This window comes from Aulonocara stuartgranti (assembly GCF_965226115.1).
Source record: "Aulonocara stuartgranti genome assembly, chromosome: 3".
Classification (NCBI taxonomy): Eukaryota; Metazoa; Chordata; class Actinopteri; order Cichliformes; family Cichlidae; genus Aulonocara; species Aulonocara stuartgranti.
In genome coordinates this window covers 906,362-926,410 of record NC_138941.1, presented here as the reverse complement: position 1 = coordinate 926,410, position 20,049 = coordinate 906,362, and the positions used below count along the sequence as shown (strand labels likewise).

The window sequence follows — 20,049 nt, the reverse complement described above, 5'->3', positions numbered from 1 at the left end:
CTCACAACATCATATCCTGATCCTGGGTTAGTGTCTCGGTCTCAGATCACAACATCAGCACAGGCTTGGCTTGGGTGAGGTATTGAGTGGTTCTTGTCCATGACAGCTGCAGGTACAGTGCCATCAGCCATGCTGCACCACATGTCTGCCCAGGAACATTAGTGTGGCTGAGTCTCATGTAAACATTGTGCTAAAGTGGTGGGAAAGTGGCTGCAAGCTGGCTGAACTGTGTCCAATACTCTCAGTATGATATCCACAAACCTCTGAGTGTCACAGAGTGGGCCTGTGCTCAGCTCAAAAAACATAAAAACAAAAGTAAAAGTAAAAGTGAGGTGAAGAGTATAATGAAGGTAAAGATGAAGGACGAGTGGCAGGCACACTGGGACAGAGACGGGAAAGGCAGATATTATTATACAGAAAACAGTCGTGTAGAAGAAGCTGCAGCAGAGACCAGGATGGAATCTGGAGAGTCAGAGTTGGTCACACAGGCTTGAATAGCACACTTAAAAAGGTAAACATGACACAGGAAGTGTGACTTCTGTGGACCAGAGGAGACGTTTGACGGGTTGTTAGCGTAGTCAGGATGCTGGATGGAAACGCTGTGCCTGATAGGATGATTACAGGCTGGACTTTGTCTTCCTGTTACAGATGGATCCAGGCCCTGGATGACTGCTGGACACACATGACCCACACTAGGCTGCCTTCATCCATCCTTTCCTCCTTCACTGAGACTCAGAGTCAGCATGTATGTATTTATCAGTGATTTGAATCCTTTCATTACAGAGTGAAGTTAAAGTAGACGTGTGAACACACTAATAAACACAAAGGGACACAACTACTACTCCATGATGGAAAGCTGAAGTATTACACAGCTTTATGAACCTCCTGTTATCCTGGTAGACGAGTACAGCAATAAATCTTTTACTTGAACATCTTCTGGCTCCAATAAGCTTTGAAATGTGACCATGAAGTTAGAGACACACTGACTGAAACCCACAGCTGTGACTGTGGATCACATCCACACACAGTGTAGCTGCTGTCTCTGTGTGAGCCTTTGCACTGCTGCTCGCAGCACCGTTATATCACTCAGCGCTCGCTGCTGTTATTGAATCCACTTTTTACTGTCCGTGCAATCAAGCTCCTCTGCAGAGCTAGAAAATATCTTCGAACCAGTTTATGTGTTAGGGGATCCTTTGCAGCTGTGACTGTTGCCTCTGTTTTTGTCCTTTGGTTCCTGGGAGCCTTTTACATTTCCATCAGCAACAAATATCTGAACAGGCTTTATTGTAGGAAATACAGGATTAAATAGTTGTCATTATTTATTAGATGTTGTTAAAGATGATCAGATGTTTGTTTAGTTTAATGCTGTGGCTTCAGTCAGCATCACTGTGCTGTATAGTTTTATTTTTCTGATCCTTCTGTTAAAGTTGCTGAATAAAAGCTGGTTGGTCTGCACCTCACCGCTGCCTCGAGCCTCCTTCTTTAAAGCAGCAGAGGCTCTTCATTCAGGTATCACAGCTCGAGTTGTTCTGCAGGAGACCCAGAGTACTGTCCTTGGTCCATAATGACATTAACTTTGATTCATGTCAACATGAAGCCTGAACGTCTGTGATGAACACACTATCAGCATCACTGACATATTTCATCATTTAAAAACACTTCCTGTCACTGTGGTGGTTACAGTGACATCATGCAGTTTGTGCTTTGACCTCCAGAGGGCGACAAATCAGCACAGACAGAGAGCTCCATTCAAACTTTGCTGCCATCAGGAATAATTCTTCAAATATAATCATCAGTGTTTGAGCAGTTATGATATCAGGGACAATCTAGACATGTGTGACAATACTGAACATGTCACATGACACACCTCAAACATCATGTGATCCACTCTCAGTCTGCACTTTCATTCATGACTTCATGAATATATGATCAGTTTACTCCTGAAATATTCAAATGCTGCAGGGTGAAGAACAACAAAGTGCTGACACATGTTTGTGTTTCAAACAGGAAAACCAGCAGAAATAAATCATCTTTGGACAACATGACAGAGATTAGTGAGTTTCCAACTTGCACTTGAATGCAGCACAGACAGATTCTGATGTTCGTGGTTGTAAACGTGTCCTCAAACGCCGCTCTGACTCTTTCCTTCCTGCTCAAAGTTCCTCTTTTCTGAACTTGGTGTTTGTGCCTGACGCTGATCGTCTCCGTGTGGAGCTCCGTGTGAAGGTAACGTTAGCAGTGTGTAATGTTTCCTGGCTAACATCAGCTGTGTGCAGCTCAGTTCCAGCACAAATCTGCCGCTCCATAGTTCACGGTAACGGACTCATGAGGTCGACCGTTAAACGCTCTCCCGCCTTTTTGTCTGTGTGCGCGGATGTGTACGTTTTTGTTACCACTGTCATCTCATCAATAGCCTATTTGTAAAAGATCTCTGTTCATAGTTTAGTTGGATTTTAAAACTCTGTAGTTGGACAGTTTTATTTTGGACTGATGCTAAAATTCTTGCTGATTGTTTCTGTCGAGGTTTTGTACTTGACATCCGCCATTTTGGATGTGATAAGCTGTAGAGAGTGCGTCCAAAAAGAGAAACCAGAAAGAGAACCTGTTTTATTAATAACCTCTTGCAAATAGAAGAATATGAAAAAAACAACAACAAATAGGATAAAACCTTTAAATTACTTGAATTTCTAAAATCACCATCATCTGTTAACACAAATTTGATCATTTCAAATTTTTCTCATTTTCTCTTCCCAGTTACTTCTTTCTCATTCTCTTCATTCTCCTTGTCACCTTACGTCTCACTCCTTAACTGAAGTTATAGTTCTAACATAAGAAGTCCCACCAACGTCCTTTATTTAATCTCTGTGTTGTCACAGTTATTATCATCAGATCAGACATGAGACCCAGACAACAACATAAGTTTACAAGCTAACATCATGTCAGCTAACATTAGACGATAGCATCATAAACTTTAAATTACTTTGCCTCTGATCAACAGTTTGATTACATTCTCACATCACAGGTTTATTTGCTAAGTGTGAGTCCGCCCACATTAGATCCACTTTTCAGCAGGTGGAATAATTTGTAGTATATAGGTAATACATCAACAATGCTGCCGTGGCTAAGTTAGGAATATTTATAATGTCATTTCCAAAACTTGCATATGATCTGCTGTTACGTCCCCTGGCTAGTCTAGGGGGTTGAAGGGACGAACATAAATGTGGATAGAGAAGGAGGAGCCAAGATGGTAAATTTACAAGGTTTATTTAATACTGGTGATGGTACGTGGGTTCAGACCAAGGTGTAACGTCAGGGAGAGCCAAGGCCAACATAACAAACAAAACATCCCTGACGTAGAAATAAAAGAAACTTACCTAACTCCAAAGAAACAAAATATACAACCTATAACCATAACCTACCTAACAACACAAACAGGAGAAAACAGGGTGTCAAAACAAAAGGCAGCTCTCCCCTACAAGCAGTCTGAACATGAAACAATAATGCTCACACAAAATACAAAGGCATGCAAGCCTGCACAAGTATGGCAACCAAAATGGCCAGAGGGCCCAGAAGCACAGCTCCACAGGCCTTAAATAGTGCTCTGCTGATTACCAATCAGCCAGACTCTGCGCAACATCCAATCAGGACAGAGGAGGTGGAGCCTGGACAAAACAAAGGGTTAATAGGGAGAAGAGACATCCTCCTGGGGGATGTAACACCCCCCCACCCAGAAAAACAAACGTATAAGTTTGTTAACCTTACACCATCACATTCTTGAGAGGGCATCGGCCACAATATTTTCACATCCTCTTTTATGCTTTATTTCAATGTTGTAGTTTTGTGAAATTAAAGCCCACCTCATCAGTCGCTGATTGTTGTTATACATACGAGAGAGGAACACGAGAGGATTGTGATCAGTGAAGACCTCTACAGGTTGGGAAGTAGATCCCACATACACGTCAAAATGCTGAAGAGCCAGAAGCATGGCCAGAGTCTCCTTTTCAATTGTCGAGTACCGCCTTTGATGAGTATCGAACTTCTTGCCAAAGAAGCAGACAGGATGACTCACTCCTTGTCCATCATCCTGAAGAAGAACAGCTCCAGCCCCCACCCCACTGGCATCCACTTCAAGCTTGAAAGGTTTAGAAAAGTCTGGAGTGACAAGAACAGGTGAACTCGACAGAAGACCTTTTGCACATTCAAAAGCATGTTGACACTCAGGACTCCAAATGAATGGTACCTTCGGGCTGCACAGGTTTGTCAGTGGTGTTACAACTTCAGAAAAATTCCTACAGAAACTAGAGATGGCATGATACCACTTTTTTATGTCCGATACCGATACCGATATCATAAATTTGGATATCTGCCGATACCGATATGAATCCGATATAGTGTTTTTTAATCAACAAAACTGTTTTTTAAAATATCTTGCTGCATTTTGCAAGTCTGCAAGTTCATACTCAAGTTTAAAACAACAACTACACTAAAGCTATTCTGTTATACCTGTATACAAAAAAAATATTTCATAGTTCAGCAATACTGATCAATCTAATAAACTTAAACCTACACCATCCTCCCTATTCTGGTATTTTAAAGAGTACTTAGCGTAAATATTAAGCAACCTAACTAATAGGGTTCCAACTCCCAGCAACAACAAAAATAAATAAATAAAATATAGGGAACCACCCCTCACGCGCCACCTCATGATGCTTAATCGACGTAATCAACCTTAATTTGATGCAGTGTGAAAAAAAAAATGCACAGAAATCAATTATTTTTCAAGAAATATTAAATAGATTCAACATCTTTCTTCAACAAAATTGCAGACTGCACAGATGGTACCTTCCCAAAGTAAAAAGTAGTATAGCTTACTAGGGTATATATATTAGACTTAATAGTCACTATATACAGTAATTGACTTCTATTCATTTTACATCAAATTAAAACTTTGGGTGTCAGATAATTATTTATTAAAAGCTAGACATTTTAAATGAGAATAAGAAAGAAAAGTATGTCTTTGTGCCCCCTTTTCCCTGTTCATGCCCTATCGGCCCCCCTGGCTAAACTTTGCTAGATCCACCCCTGCACAGTTACGTCAGCTACATAGAAAAAGATCCTGGTGTAGAAAGTAATATTAAATAAATTGTAACAACAGCTTATCAAGCTTAAACGTGCTGCTGTTGTTCAGCCGCTGGTTTCCTCTTTCTGGTGCAAAGTGGGCCAAAAACAAACAAGAGAGACGGACTCGCGACAGAAAAGCCGATCAGCTGATCGTTAAGCAGTTTCACGATTGAAGTAGCAGCCGGAGAGCGAGAGGCAGTCGCTCGTTAAGCTTAACGCAGGAATGCTTTACAAACATTCAGAGATGGACTTACACACTTGCTTTACTTCTCTCGGGGATAACTTTGTCGGAGATGAAATGCCGGGTTGCTAGCGAAGCTCCAAATGCTATCCAGACCACCGACATGTCCCGCATGCCACAGCCGCTCTATCACGTGATGCATACTGCTCGACGTGCTAACTTTCTGAGGTGAGTTACGGCGTGTTGCAAGTTTTGTGAGGTGCTTTCCTGATATTTAATGGATCGGATTACATTTTTTATTTTTCTCCGATATCCGATCCAGTAATTTAGGTCAGTATCGGACCGATACCGATACGTAATATCGGATCGGTCCATCTCTAACAGAAACACCTGTAGTAACCAACCATCCCCAGAAATCTGCGCAGCTCACGGCGTGTTGTTGGCACAGGACAGTTGAGGATGGCATTAACCTTTGCACTGATAGGGCGAACCTTGCCCTGTCCAACTTCCTTTCCAAGGTAGGTCACTGTAGCCTTACCAAACTCGCATTTAGCCAAGTTGAGGGTCAAGGAAGCATCAGCTAAACGCTTGAACACAGTAGTTAAAGTGTCGACATGCTCTGACCAGTTGGAAGAATAGATGACCACATCATCAAGATAAACATTACAATTCGCCACACCAGATAATACAGTTGACATTAACCTCTGAAAGGTAGCAGGAGCATTTCTCATTCCAAATGCCATAACTGTATATTGTAAAAAGTGATCAGGTGTTACGAAAGCTGAGATTTCTGAAGCTCTTTCCGTCAGAGGTACTTGCCAATAACCTTTAAGAAGGTCAAGCTTACTCACATAAGCAGCAGATCCGACGCTGTCAATACAGTCCTCAACACGGGGCAGTGGGAAGGAATCAGGTACTGTTACTGCATTTACCTTGCGGAAATCTGTGCAAAAGCGAGGTGTTCCATCTGATTTTGGCGTAACCAGGCACGGAGAACTCCATGGACTATAGCTTGGGATGGCCAATCCATGCTTCAGAAGGTAGTCTACTTCTGTGTTCATCATTTCCCTTTTTGCCATATTCACACGGTAAGCATGCTGCTTAATAGGCACGGCATTCCCAACATCAATGTCGTGCTCTATTACAGTAGTACAGGAAGGCATGTCCCCAAAGAGTGTTAGATGAATGGTGACGAGCCTTTCAATGTCCAACTGTTGCTCACGGGTCAAGTGAGACAGATATATAGACAACTGGGACAGTACCTCAGAATTAAGCATTCTGGCATTCTGGTAGCTGGCATCACAAAGTTTGAGCCCGTCTTCATCTAAACTTGACCTCAATCCTGAGGAAGAGTTCAACGCGAGAGTTTCTGGAGATGAGATTGGCTCGGACGGAGATGCCACAGACTTATCTGCAGGACCACAGAGAGAGTCAGCTCTAGAATGAAAAGATTTGAGCATATTGAGATGGCACAAGCGTGTTTTACGCTTCCTGTCTGGGGTTTTAATCACATAGTCCGTGTCATTTACTTTCTTATCCACCTGGTATGGTCCACAGAAGCGGGCAGACAATGCAGAGCTAGCAGTTGGTAGAAGAACCAAAACCTTGTCACCTGGATTGAAAGATCGAGGAACGGCTTTCTTATCATACCAACTCTTCATCTTCCCCTGAGCAGAGGAGAGGGCTTCTGCAGCTGCCAACCTGGCCTTATGGAGGCGCTCTCTGAACTGTGAAACATAATCCAGAACATTAGTTTTCACAACATGGTCTGTTGACAAGAACTGTTCTTTCAACAACTTCAAAGGTCCCCGGACAGAATGACCAAACACTAGTTCATTTGGGCTAAACCCAAGGGACTCTTGCTTAGCTTCGCGCATGGCAAACACCATCAGAGGTACTCCCTCATCCCACTCTTTTGCAGTATCCAAGCAGTATTTCTGCAATGTTGCCTTGAGTGTCTGATGCCAGCGCTCCAATGCTCCTTGAGACTCAGGATGGTATGCACTTGACACAACATGCTTAATCCCCAGAGTCTGCATGACCTGCTTGAAAAGTTTAGACAGAAAGTTAGTTCCTTGGTCTGTCTGGACTACTTTCGGTAAACCAAAAGTAGTGAAGAACTTTGTTAAAACTTTAATCACCAAAGGTGCAGTTATTCTTCTGAGTGGGACAGCTTCTGGAAAACGAGTCGAAGTACACATTGCAGTCAGTAAAAACTGATTACCATTCTTTGTCTTGGGCAATGGACCAACACAGTCCACAATGACACGTTCAAAAGGTTCACCAAGTACTGGTATAGGATGAAGAGGAGCTATAGGAACTGTCTGGTTTGGCTTTCCTGCAATCTTACATGTTTTACAAGTGCGGCAAAACTCAACTATATCAGCCTTCAATCCTGGCGAAAAGAAATGGTTGAGTATCTTGTTGTACGTTTTTGTAACTCCCAAATGACCAGACAGAGGGTGCTCATGTGCAAGGGAGACTACGTAGTGACAATACTCAAGAGGCACAACAATCTGATAAGTAGTGCTCCAGTCACAGTCATCAGAACAGCTTTCCTCTACGTCCGCTGTTAGACTTGGGTGGGCAGTCCACTTGCGCATCAAGACCCCATCTTCCAAGAAATAAGAAGCCTTTTTATTTCCTGTTTCAGAAAGAGAAGTAAAGCATTTAGTCAATGAGGGATCAGACTTCTGAGCAGCAACAAGGCTTTCACGTGTGACCGGCAAGTCTAACTGTGGGAGATGTAGATCTTTCCACTTCTCAGTAGTATCCTTTGAACCACTTTTAAGATCAATCGGGGTTTGCAAATCATCTGTAGCCAGAGCCTGAGCCAACGAAGAGTCTGACAAATCAATTTCCTCAGCTTTACGTCTTGCTTGAGCCCTGGTGAGAACACAAGCAGGAAAAACAGATGGGAAACATGTTGCTAGGTCGTTGCTCTTCAAGTTTGATTCTGGATCATTTGTTACTTCGGGAACAGGTTGCACTTTTCCACCAGCAATATCATTTCCCAAAATGAACTGCACCCCTTTTATGGGAAGTGAGGGGCGTACTGCCACAGAGAAGATGCCATTAACCAACTTTGACTTGATGTGTACATAATGCAAAGGAGCTTCGACATAGCCCATTTCAACTCCTTGAATCAGAATACTACCATGACAAGAGGAATGGTCACTCAGGGGTAATACATCAGATAAAATCACAGATCTTGACCCTCCCGTATCTCGGAGTATTCGAATGGGTTTTTCATCCTCAGGCTTCCCAGTCAATGACACAGTGCCATCTAAGAGGAAGGGTTTGAAGCAGGGATCAACTCCTTCACTTTGGTCCCTTCTCTCAGCACGGATGGTTTTAATTAAGCCTACTCCTTTTGGTGACTGGTTCTTGCGCTTCAAAGCGGGACATTCAACAACAACATGACCAAGTTTATGACAATAGAAACATTCCCTTTCAGTCCTTGGAGCAAAAGTCTGTCGTGGGCTTGAAGGATCCTTTCGTGGGGAGGTTCTCTGGTGGTAACTTCACGTTTCTGCACAAAAACAGTTTTATGAGTCAGCACAAATTCATCAGCTATCACAGCTGCTTCTTTCAAAGTGGAAACCTTCTGTTCATTAAGGTGTACAACAATGCGTTCTGGCAGGCCATTTTTGAACTCTTCCAGCAGTATCAGTTCACGTAAGGAGTTGTAGTCAGGAACTTTACTTGCTGTTATCCATCTATCAAAAAGAGTAGCTTTTTCACGAGCAAACTCTACAAAAGTCTGATTTGCTGTTCTTTTGTGATTGCGAAAGCGTTGCCTATACGCTTCGGGAACAAGTTCATAAGCAGCAAGGATAGCAGACTTCACTACATCATATTTCAAACTTTCTTCCAAAGACAAAGCAGAACAGACTTCTTGTGCTTTGCCTACCAATTTGCACTGAAGAAGCAATGGCCAAACTTCTCTCGGCCAGTGCAATGAGGCAGCAACACGTTCAAACACATTGAAATATGTATCAACTTCTGATTCACGAAATGGAGGTACCAACACAATGTTTTTACTCACATTGAAACCACCTGGGTTTACATGGGAGGAGGTTGTTTCATCAACAGATGAATTTGCAGAACTAGGTTGAGCAGTAGTACTTCTTGAAGTCTGTGCCTGTAAGTCCAACTGACGCAGTCTGACCTCCCTTTCAATCTGCAACTCCAGCTCCAACCTTTTCAGCTTTAACACCTTTTCTGTCTCTGCTTCCAACCTGCGAAGTTCCAACTCTGCCTGACAAGCTTGGGCTTTATCCTGAGCCTCAAATTGTAATTTAGCCAAACGTACCTTGAGTAATACTTCTTGTCTTGAACGAGGAGAAGATGGAGTAGCAAAAGAAGGTGAGCCATTAGTGCTTAAATTTTCCACCATTTGTTGCTCCACAGCAGCAGGGTTTTGCCCTTGGTCCTTTAACACAGCAGGCTTCAGTCCTTCATTAGGGGTCCTGTCAAGAGGAACTGGCAAACGAGGTGATTTAGAAACAGGAAGCAGGCCTTCTTCCACAAGTTTGTTTGAAACAGCAGTTTTCAAGTCCTCTTTCACCATTTGCCTTGATACATTTAACTCAAAGTGTGCTGCTATAGCAAACAAATCACGTTTTCTACACGCATTTAGCTCCTCCCAAGAAGGATTACTCAAAAATTCACTCAAAGCGAAAACACCAGTTGCCATACTAACTACCTCTGCCAAATACACCAGCAGAAACAAACAACTCCAAACCTTCACCATCCACAAATGGATTAACCAGGACTTTTATCCCGGATGAGCCGCCAATTTATGTTACGTCCCCTGGCTAGTCTAGGGGGTTGAAGGGACGAACATAAATGTGGATAGAGAAGGAGGAGCCAAGATGGTAATTTTAAAAGGTTTATTTAATACTGGTGATGGTACGTGGGTTCAGACCGAGGTGTAACGTCAGGGAGAGCCAAGGCCAACATAACAAACAAAACATCCCTGACGTAGAAATAAAAGAAACTTACCTAACTCCAAAGAAACAAAATATACAACCTATAACCATAACCTACCTAACAACACAAACAGGAGAAAACAGGGTGTCAAAACAAAAGGCAGCTCTCCCCTACAAGCAGTCTGAACATGAAACAATAATGCTCACACAAAATACAAAGGCATGCAAGCCTGCACAAGTATGGCAACCAAAATGGCCAGAGGGCCCAGAAGCACAGCTCCACAGGCCTTAAATAGTGCTCTGCTGATTACCAATCAGCCAGACTCTGCGCAACATCCAATCAGGACAGAGGAGGTGGAGCCTGGACAAAACAAAGGGTTAATAGGGAGAAGAGACATCCTCCTGGGGGATGTAACATCTGCAATTTGTAGCAGATCTACTGACTGTCACAGAGCAGCTGGAGCAGTCTCGAATGCAGGTCAGTCCACTGCTGCCCCCTGTGGCCAAGTGCCATAGCTACTGCTGGATGAACTCGTGACACATCTGCACCTGTTTCTATGAACACATTGAGTCTGAGTGGCTGCACTTACACTGGTGCATTCAACATATTGAAAGATGGCAGCAATGTGGATTGTCAAGACTCAAACCAACCGTTGAGCAAAGACAGCAGCATCACTTGTTTCTGTTTGTTATACAGCCAGATTTACTCGTGACACACATGTGCAGCTGCTTTATCACCTATTCTGAATTTGTTTCAAGCACAATACATTTGTTACACATGTTGGGATATTGTGTTTGTTTTAAATGTTATATACCTGTGTGGTATGTGACTTGTGTTGCCATGACGCCAGGTCTCTCTTGGAAATGAGATTTTTAATCTCAATGAGATTTTTTTTTACCTGGATAAATAAAGGACTAATTTGTAACTTTCAGTGTTTTCCGGTCTTCCAAAAGAAAAAAAACCTTCAACTACATTACATGCAGTTGTGTATTTGTTTTCACCTTATCATACACTTGAAGTTTTACAAATCACCACTTCTTTAGTGAATATCATTTCAGTCTCAGACGATCTCGTTTCTCTTACAGAGGTTGAATGCACCTTCTGCGGATGGCGGTACCACACAGTGTGCGTGGACTTCCCCTGCACAGAAGGCAACTACAAATGCTGTGAATGCTAAATAAACAGAAACAAATGATCCCTGTTGTCTTTGCTTGATGATTGGTTTGAGTCTTGACAATCCACATTGCTGGCGTTGCATCTTTCAAAGGCAGCAATGGCAGGTATCAGTGCTCAAACCTTTTGTGTTTGTTTCCAACAAGTTGCCCACCTCGGGAAACAAAAATGTGTTCTTTTACTTGTCAGATGAACATATGAGACACTTTGACTCTTCAGTGCAGTGTGGAGCCTAACAAAGATCTGTTTTGTGTCCCAGCTGATCAGCAGGAGGAGGAGAGTCTGACGGAGCAGCAGAGGAACATTTTCAGCTACTTGGACTCAGCTCAGCCACTACAGAGGAAACAATGAGCTCAACACAGAAGGTGACAGACAGAGCAGGACCATATGACCAAAGATATTTATCACCATATACATTTGAACATTTGCCATAACGATGTAGCTGACGATAGAATTGACACCAGACAAAATACTTTACAGCTGCACAACTTTATTAAAAACCCATCAATGTATTTTCACTGAAACAAGCAGCTGTTGTTTATGTGCATTAAAGTTATATAAAAATGTAACAGTGCAAATGCAAATTCCTCGCTGACAGTTTAACCAAAAGGCGTTTCCAGTGGAAACTGGCCGACACATCCTGAGCATAACCATGTATAATATCCACTAAACTTCAGAAGAGGTTATACAGTCGTGGCCAAAAGGTTTGAGAATTGCATAAATATTGGAACCTGGAGAAGTTGCTGCTTAAGTTTTTATAATAGCATTTTGCCTGCACTCCAGAATGTTATGAGGAGTGATCAGATGAACTGCATCGTCCTTCTTTGCCATGAAAACGAACTTAATCCCCAAAAAGCCTTACCACTGCATTTCATTGCTGTCATCAAAGGACCTGCTGAGACCATTTCAGTGATCGTCTTCTTAACTCAGGTGAGAATGTTGGCGAGCACGAGGCTGGAGATCATCATGGCTGTATCCCGATTCAGGTTCTGCAGCTTTAAAGTCCTCAAGGGCCGCGTACTCAAAGACCGCTAAGGCCGAAGTGCGAGGCTCGTAGGCTCGTGAAATGGGACGTCTAGCCTCCGTCGCGCTGCCCAGGTTGCCTAGCAACCATGATACTAACAGCTGGAAGCGTTTCATACAGCTTTGTTTGACAGAAATGAAGGAGAACATATTTAGTTCATTTGTTTCTACATGAGCTCTGTGTGATTTGATGAGTATCTGAGGCTGAGACCACAGGACTGTGAAACATGATTGTTGGGCTTCATTTCTGTGCTGAACAGTCGTTTAAGATTAGCTGTAAATAACAATTAGCTGATGTTGTTCATGAGACTAAAGTCATCTCACTGTGGTAATGTAAATATAATATGGCCAATATTATAGTTATTATATTAATCACTTCACTCACAGACAAGTATCTGTGACAGTGTGTATATAGATGTATCATATATAAGAGACAAATATTGTTCATTTAATATGTTGGTACTAAATGTGGCTCAATGCTTACATATATGTGTAAAAAGCAAATGTAGGAGCTGTGATAACTGTGTCTGATAGAATGAAGAGTAGACTGATATATGAAATATTCCTTTATTGGGTGAGAAAATCAGACCATGTCATAACTGCTGTAAGTCACACAGAATAGATATCAGAGCCTTAAACAGGCTGACTTCTGCTAAATGGGTCAAACTGGGCAGAAAGTCTACAAACACATAACATCCTTATAGAATATGATGTAACACTATAGATCAACTTAGCTCAGAATATATAAAGCATATAAACAGTTACAGCAATATGATGCAACAAACACAGCAGCTGCTGATCCAAAATACTCAAAGCTTCATAGAACTGAAACCAACATTTATTTTTAGCTCCATTCTGCTGCTGATACAGACTTTAGGTTTCTGAACATTAAACTTGTTGCTGCCTTTCATAGTGTGTAACTTGAAGGCCCTGAGTACTTTCTCCCACACTGAAAACACTGGGATGATCACATTATTTGAACATTACCTAATAAGACTGATTCAGCACAGACAGTTATGTTAAACTTTCCTAGCAGTCCTTCACAAACAGGGAACAGTCTGTCTATTCTCTCCATCTGTCAGCTGCTGCTGGCTCTTCCTCCTCCTCTTCCTCACACACTGCTGAGTTTGTCCTGGTGGATCATCAGGGCTGCAAAGCCTCACAGATGATGTGCAGCAGTGGCTCCCTCAGTCTGTCCTCACTCTGGACACTTGCAGTCGTCACACATGGAAATCAAATGTGTGATAAGCTGTAGGATTCAAACACAAGTGTAACTTATAAACACATGTTCATACTTTTATTCCACAATCAGAGAGAAAGAAACAGAGAGAGAGTGCAGGACAGACACAGGTGACAGTCTCAGGTGTACACACTGCTACACAACAGCACCAGAGAAGCAGGATTTAGTGTTTGTGTTATTACGAGTGTAAACAAGAAGAGTTCCAGATGGTGCAGTGGACACATGTGTGACTGCTGTGATTAAAGCATCTTTCTTTCAGCTTAACGAGTGAACCGTCAGCTCGTTCAAACACACGTTAAAGTGCGTTTGGCTCGACACCACCGAACAGAGGCAGCAATATAACACAGCTAACATTAACAGTGCAGTGGATCCTGCTTGTGCCGTGATGTTCAGGACTGCAAACCGAGCAGCATCACTGACTTTCAGCTTGTTGTGTTTGTGGATATATGACTGACTTTAATTATCCACAAAATCATCACATTCTCTGTCAGATTAAGGTCGACTATTGAACGGCGTATATTTTAAAGGCTTTAAAACCAAGTTAACGCTGAAAGTACAAACATCACTAATGTCACATAACTCTGCCGACAAGGCATAGCTATGGCTATGAAATGCTCTTTGTGTATCACTTCTTCATTATGAAAGATGTCATTAATGCACTAGTAATGTCTCATCTGGAGTATTGTTCAATCATTTGGTCAGCAGCTAATAAGACAGATCTTAACAGACTTCAGTTAGTCCAGAATAAGGCGTCCAGATTAGTGTGAAGATGTTCATACTATACTAATATTGATCAAATGCATAATAACCTTTCTTGGCTTCCTGTACAGGCTAAAATATTCTATGGCTTACTTGTAGTTCTAAAGAAAGCAATTCTGTTAAACACACCACATTTATTCTGCTCAGCTGCAGTATCCAGATGAAATACATCATCATATTACACAGTTTTCAACAAACTGCAACTTAGTAAATGCTCGAGTTAAAAGTAACGTTTTGTAAAACTGTTACATTTAGAGCAACTTTTAAGTGGAATAAGTTGCCTTAAAAAATTAGAGAATTATTCAAAACTTCAATGAACACTTAAAAGCCGATTTACAGAGCTTTTAGTTGTTGTAAATATTGTAAGACATGATTTGTTTTTGAAAATTGTGTAATGTGCCTCAATGTTATTGATATTATTATTATTATTATTGATTGCTTATATTTGAACAATTGTGAAACCTCACTGTGGATGTAAGAGTGAAATTATGTGGATATCTTGAATCCACTTTATTGTGTAATATTTTATGTGAGTATTTGACGGAAGACGAGCAACATCTGTTGTGGAAGCTAACGGGGTTCCTTTAGAATAAACAAACATAGGATTTATTATCACTGAATAATTCTGTATAAATCTATACAAATTATAGAAATATGTAATAGGAAACAACAAAATAATCTAAATTATAAAATAACGTGTGTGTGTGTGTGTGTGTGTGTGTGTGTGTGTGTGTGTGTGTGTGTGTGTGTGTGTGTGTGTGTGTGTGTGTGTGTGTGATTTTAGTGTTTGAACAGTCATGAATTATCTTTAACAGCAGGTTGGATGTAATGTGTTAGAACTACCAGCAGGTGGGGATAAGAGACCTTTAAGGTGTTTGGTGCCACGCTCCACCTTCAGGTTTAAAACTAGTGTTAATGGAGTTTGAAGGTTGAGTTTGTTCCACGACTGCATTTCACTCACTGCCTCTGTTTGTATCTCTGTCACTGCAGGACCAACATGGAGCCAGAAGTCAGCGCTCTCAGGAGGCCGACAAACCTCACAGAAGAAAGGGAGAGAAAAAACACACCTGTGACGAGTGTGGGAAGGGTTTTACTGTGAGGGCTAAACTAAAACAGCATCAGGTCATCCACACTGGAGAGAGACCGTTCAGCTGTGACTTGTGTGGAAAGTCTTTTTCCTTGAAGGGTTCCCTAAAAACACACCAACTCATCCACAGTGGAGTTAAAGCGTACAGCTGTGATCAGTGTGGCAGAGCTTTTACTCACAGTAGCAGCTTACAGAGGCATCTAGTTACCCACTCTGGAATTAAGGCATACAGCTGTGACATCTGTGGAAAAACTTTCAGCCAGAGATGGAGCCGAAATACACACCTACGCATTCACAACAGACATGATGTGTACTGCTGTGAACAGTGTGGCAAAGAGTTTACAACAGACGCACAATTACAACGACACATGTTTACCCACACTGAGGAGAGACCTTATCAATGTGACCTGTGTGAGAAGACTTTTAAATCTCCACGTCACCTGAGACGACACCAACAGATCCACACCAGAAAGAGACTCTACAAGTGCAGCTACTGTGAGGTATGTATTTATATTGTTATCTTGTCATTTTAGCCTGACTGTTTGGAACAACTCTGCTCATTAAACTGTGTTAGCATGTTAGCAATTCTACTGCATGGAAAAGCAGCTCTGAGTGATTATTCAGATTTTCCTTTCAGTTATGATTTTAGTATTACTGTAGTATTATGGTGGTAGTATTGTAGTTATTGCAGCCCAGTAAACTGAGTGTGTTAACTGAAACAGTGAAATGTAGTTGGACGTCTGCAGAGATGCTCTTTATTTCAGGCGACGTTCAGGATACAAATGTTGAAGGACTGACTTACACTGTCTTTGTGTCTTTGTTTAGAAGCAGAGCGACACAGATGGATCCAGTTCTCAACCCTGTCATCACTGTGGTGGTGGGAAAGACTTTCATTGTGACCTCTGTGGAAAAACTTTCAGTCGGCAAAAGACCCTAAAAGTACATCAACGTAGACACACTGGAGACAAACTGAAATACTGCAAAGAATGTGGGAGAAGCTTCACCACACCAAGTGAGTTAAAAAAACATGAACTGATTCACAGTGGGGTTAAAAAGCACCTCTGTGATCAGTGTGGGTCATCCTTCACCACTGAAGGTCAGCTTAAATCACACAAACGAGTCCACACAGGAGAGAAACCACACAAGTGCAGACACTGTGAGAGAAGCTTCTCACAGTCAGGTAATCGTAACCTTCATGAACGTGCACACATGGAAGGAAACTACAGCTGTGACCAGTGTGACAAGAGCTTCAGGAATCTCAGTTCATACTCTGCACACAAACGATCCCACGTTACTAATAAACTGTTTCACTGTTACCAATGTGCCCAAACATTCACCTCATTGTCTGCTCTGTGCAAACATCAGCGCGATCACTCAGGGCTGAAATCACTCCCATCACTGGATCACAGTGAATCTGAAGACACAGAAAGATCCTCTGGTTTCTGTGTCAGACTCAAAAAGCTTGAGATCAGGCTCCACAGAGTTCAGATAGAATCATTTAAACTTGTGTTGAACTGAACTGGTTGTTGGGCTGAACTTCTACATAATACAGATCTACATGGGATCTTCTTTTCTGTTGTTTTACTGAGTCAGTTTTGTCCTTTTTTCTCTGTCCTGGTTTTGCTCGTCTGTAAATGATTGAAACTCAGTCAAATAGTTCATTGTTCTCCAGCAAAACGTTTTGGAAACTCATGTTTAACCTTTAAAACTCTGACATGTTTTAGCACACAAGGCTTCATCGGGGAGTTCACTCATGATTGGACCATGAGAACAAAGGTTTTTAGTTCTTTCAAAGAGAGTCTTGGAGATGTTTGATGTTTCTGTTTTTTCTACATAAAGGAATAAACTATTTTTCTTGCTTCATGTAGTGTGGAAGTTTTTAATGTTTCTTCATCTGTGATGTTCTTGAATGTGTTCACGTGAAGATGGTACAAATAAACTGTTGTCAGAGATTTACAGTTATCAAACAGGTGAATAAACAACACTGAGACACTTGGAGACGGTTAACGTGCTGCACGGGTGAGGGCTCAGAGAGGACTCACACCGAGCTGCAGTAGTCGTTTATTATTTATAGCAGGGTGAAACAAGCATAGCAGTTTCCTCTAATTTTACATATGTGTGTGTGTGTGTGTGTGTCTAAGTTCATATAAATGTCATAGGGTGAACTTCCTCTTTCTATAAACAGAGCGAGTAGTACATTTTGTTCTTTTCCTATTAAGAGTAAAATATGAACATATACTTTAATGCAACATAAATCTCATAAAAGCGTTTCTTCTTTAACATCCCCTCCTGATGTTAATATTTTTCACTTAATCATACTTTATTATCAGCCAACAATCACTTGCTTATAACATTTTCAATTGTAGCATCATTCAGTATGTGTGTGTGTGTTTCTATACTAAATCTTCTTCATCCGGTTCATCTTCTAGTGGCAGTCCAACATAGGTAATTACTGTGGCCTGTACCATTTTGTCAATCATGGATCTTATGCATGGTAGGATACATGTAGAAAACAAGCACAATAATAGAAGCAGAACTCCTATCAGTACGAGTCCTTTTATCACGAGGGTCTTCCAGCTGCCACTCAGCAGCCAGGTCAGCCAGTCCTCATTGTTCGTGACATAGTCTTGTTGCTGCGCATTACTCAGTTGTCGCAACTTGTCTAGGGCGGTGGTCATGGTCAAGGAGTGCACGTTGTCCGGGATATAGGTGCAACAAGTGGTGTTGAATAAGACACAGTGGCCCCCTCTCTCAGCGAGAATCATGTCCAGGGCGACCCTGTGTTGCATGACCACTATTCTGATCGCGTTGATTTCCTCATTCTGAGCCTTATTTATCTTTGTTGAGCTGTTCAGGAAAAGTCCAAATCGGTAGTCAAGAGTCTCAATTCTTAACGTGTTTTTTCCAGTTCCGACCCATGGGAACAGTGAGTGCAGGACCTTCTGTCCGGTGGTCCACAACTTGAACTCCGCTGGTACATCACTGCCCCAGATTGGGTCATGGGGTTGCACGTCATCAGTGTTCCTCTTGCGTCGTGGTTGGTTCTGATGGAATACTCTGAAGGTGTGGTCTGACACTAAAATTGGGGCGCAGAGTCCGGTACAAGAAAAGCTCACAACTAAGACAAAACTGCTCCTGCAAGGAAAGCTCACTGTTATGCATGCAAGGTGATCAGCTCTAGGTGAGAAGACATTTAAATCTCACACTTGTTCTGCTGCATTTTTGAAGCTCAATTCCAGGAACAGATCGCAGGGTTCATTTTTATATACACTGCAACTGCCATGAGGACAGGGCCATTTTTTTGTTGTTGTTTGTTTTTCCTTTTGCTCTGTGCAGCATTTTGGCAGCATTTTTAAATTTCTCTTTGTATTTTTTCTTTCTTTTACTAGTGAAGAGATGTAGAGTGAACAGTTATACAGTCTAAATATCCCATATGGGTCGTGTGAAATGGTGTTTTCAGTTTCATTCAGTTGAAGTAAAGAACGTTGAATATTTCTAAGTGTGCTGTTTTGAACCAACATGTCACAGTATGATCAGTGCTGTAATTTTTGACAGTCACTGTATCAATGTTATTTTTGCATCTCTTGAATAAAGGTTTTGACCTGCAAGTGCTAATTTCTTTAGTTATTGGGGTAAAATGGGTAATGTTAATAGGAAGGTGTTTGCCAATTCAGTAACCTAATTTAATGTTAATGGAAACTAACATTATCTCAAATTGTTTAGTTATAATTGTTGTTTAACTGAATCTTGATTTTTGATCTTGATTTGTTCTTTCCCAACATTTTTCAAAAGAAACAGTCTAATTTCTTTGCTGTGATTGATTCCAGAGAACACGGAAGAACTGACATTATTTAACTGTTGATTTATGTAGATTCAGTGGAGGAGTAATGTCAGTTTAATTCTTTACCTACTGTCAATGCAGTGAAATTAGACATTTTGTTTTGAAAGGTTACTGGTGGATGCCAGCAACCATCTTGGAAGAGAACAATATAATCTGTTATAAGGCCTCCATTTGAAAATTGTGTATTTGATACTAGAATATAATAGGTATATAATAAGCTGAGGCCTTGACTAGTAGAACGTCATGTTGGTGTTTAACAACACATGAGCCAACATCAGACTCCGAGCGCTACGATGCTAAAGATCAGAAGATCCAGTGTGACATCATCGTTACCTGGCAACAGCAGCCCTCATCTGACTTTATTGGAGGATATTTACACCAGCAACACGGTTTAGTTTGATATGACGGATTAACAACATGCGCTGTGATATCCAGTTCATCTGTAACAGATACTGGATCTAATCAGTCAGCAGATATTTGATCAGCTTATTTATAATTATACTAGAAACAAACACAACTGTGTTGGTGATTCATGCAAACTTGCATATCAGCCTTTGAAGGTTTTGTAGTATTGAGAACAAAGAGGTTGTGTTAGGGCTGAAAAGCCCGACTTGTTCTCCTCTGCAGGTCATCAAATGCACCACAGAAGTTTGTATTTGCACAGCCTGTATATGTTTGATGGCTTTATT

At 41.5% G+C, this 20,049-nt stretch overlaps 2 protein-coding genes across 6 annotated transcripts in view; one reads left to right on the top strand and one right to left on the bottom strand.

The window, feature by feature from the left end:
- LOC309702163 (uncharacterized protein) overlaps nucleotides 1-20,049 on the bottom strand; it is an 854,297-nt gene that overhangs the window by 710,975 nt on the left and 123,273 nt on the right. The window lies entirely within an intron of this gene.
- LOC309702314 (uncharacterized protein) lies at nucleotides 623-19,127 on the top strand. 5 transcript variants are annotated; one of them, XM_082526956.1, is made up of 5 exons: nucleotides 3,736-5,530; nucleotides 5,687-5,820; nucleotides 11,670-11,775; nucleotides 15,423-16,019; nucleotides 16,345-19,127. In XM_082526956.1, the coding sequence occupies exons 3-5, from the start codon at nucleotides 11,758-11,760 to the stop codon at nucleotides 17,035-17,037; spliced, it is 1,308 nt and encodes a 435-aa protein (XP_082383082.1). In that variant the 5' UTR covers nucleotides 3,736-5,530; nucleotides 5,687-5,820; nucleotides 11,670-11,757; the 3' UTR covers nucleotides 17,038-19,127. The 5 variants fall into 5 exon arrangements, with proteins under 5 accessions (XP_082383085.1, XP_082383084.1, XP_082383082.1 ...); XM_082526955.1 differs by having other exon boundaries at nucleotides 5,625-5,820; XM_082526959.1 differs by lacking the exons at nucleotides 3,736-5,530; nucleotides 5,687-5,820 and adding an exon at nucleotides 623-745.

Coding starts and splice junctions, on each gene's coding strand:
- LOC309702314 (XM_082526959.1), top strand. Junction 16,020..16,344: donor ACAAGTGCAGCTACTGTGAG/GTATGTATTTAT, acceptor GTCTTTGTTTAG/AAGCAGAGCGACACAGATGG.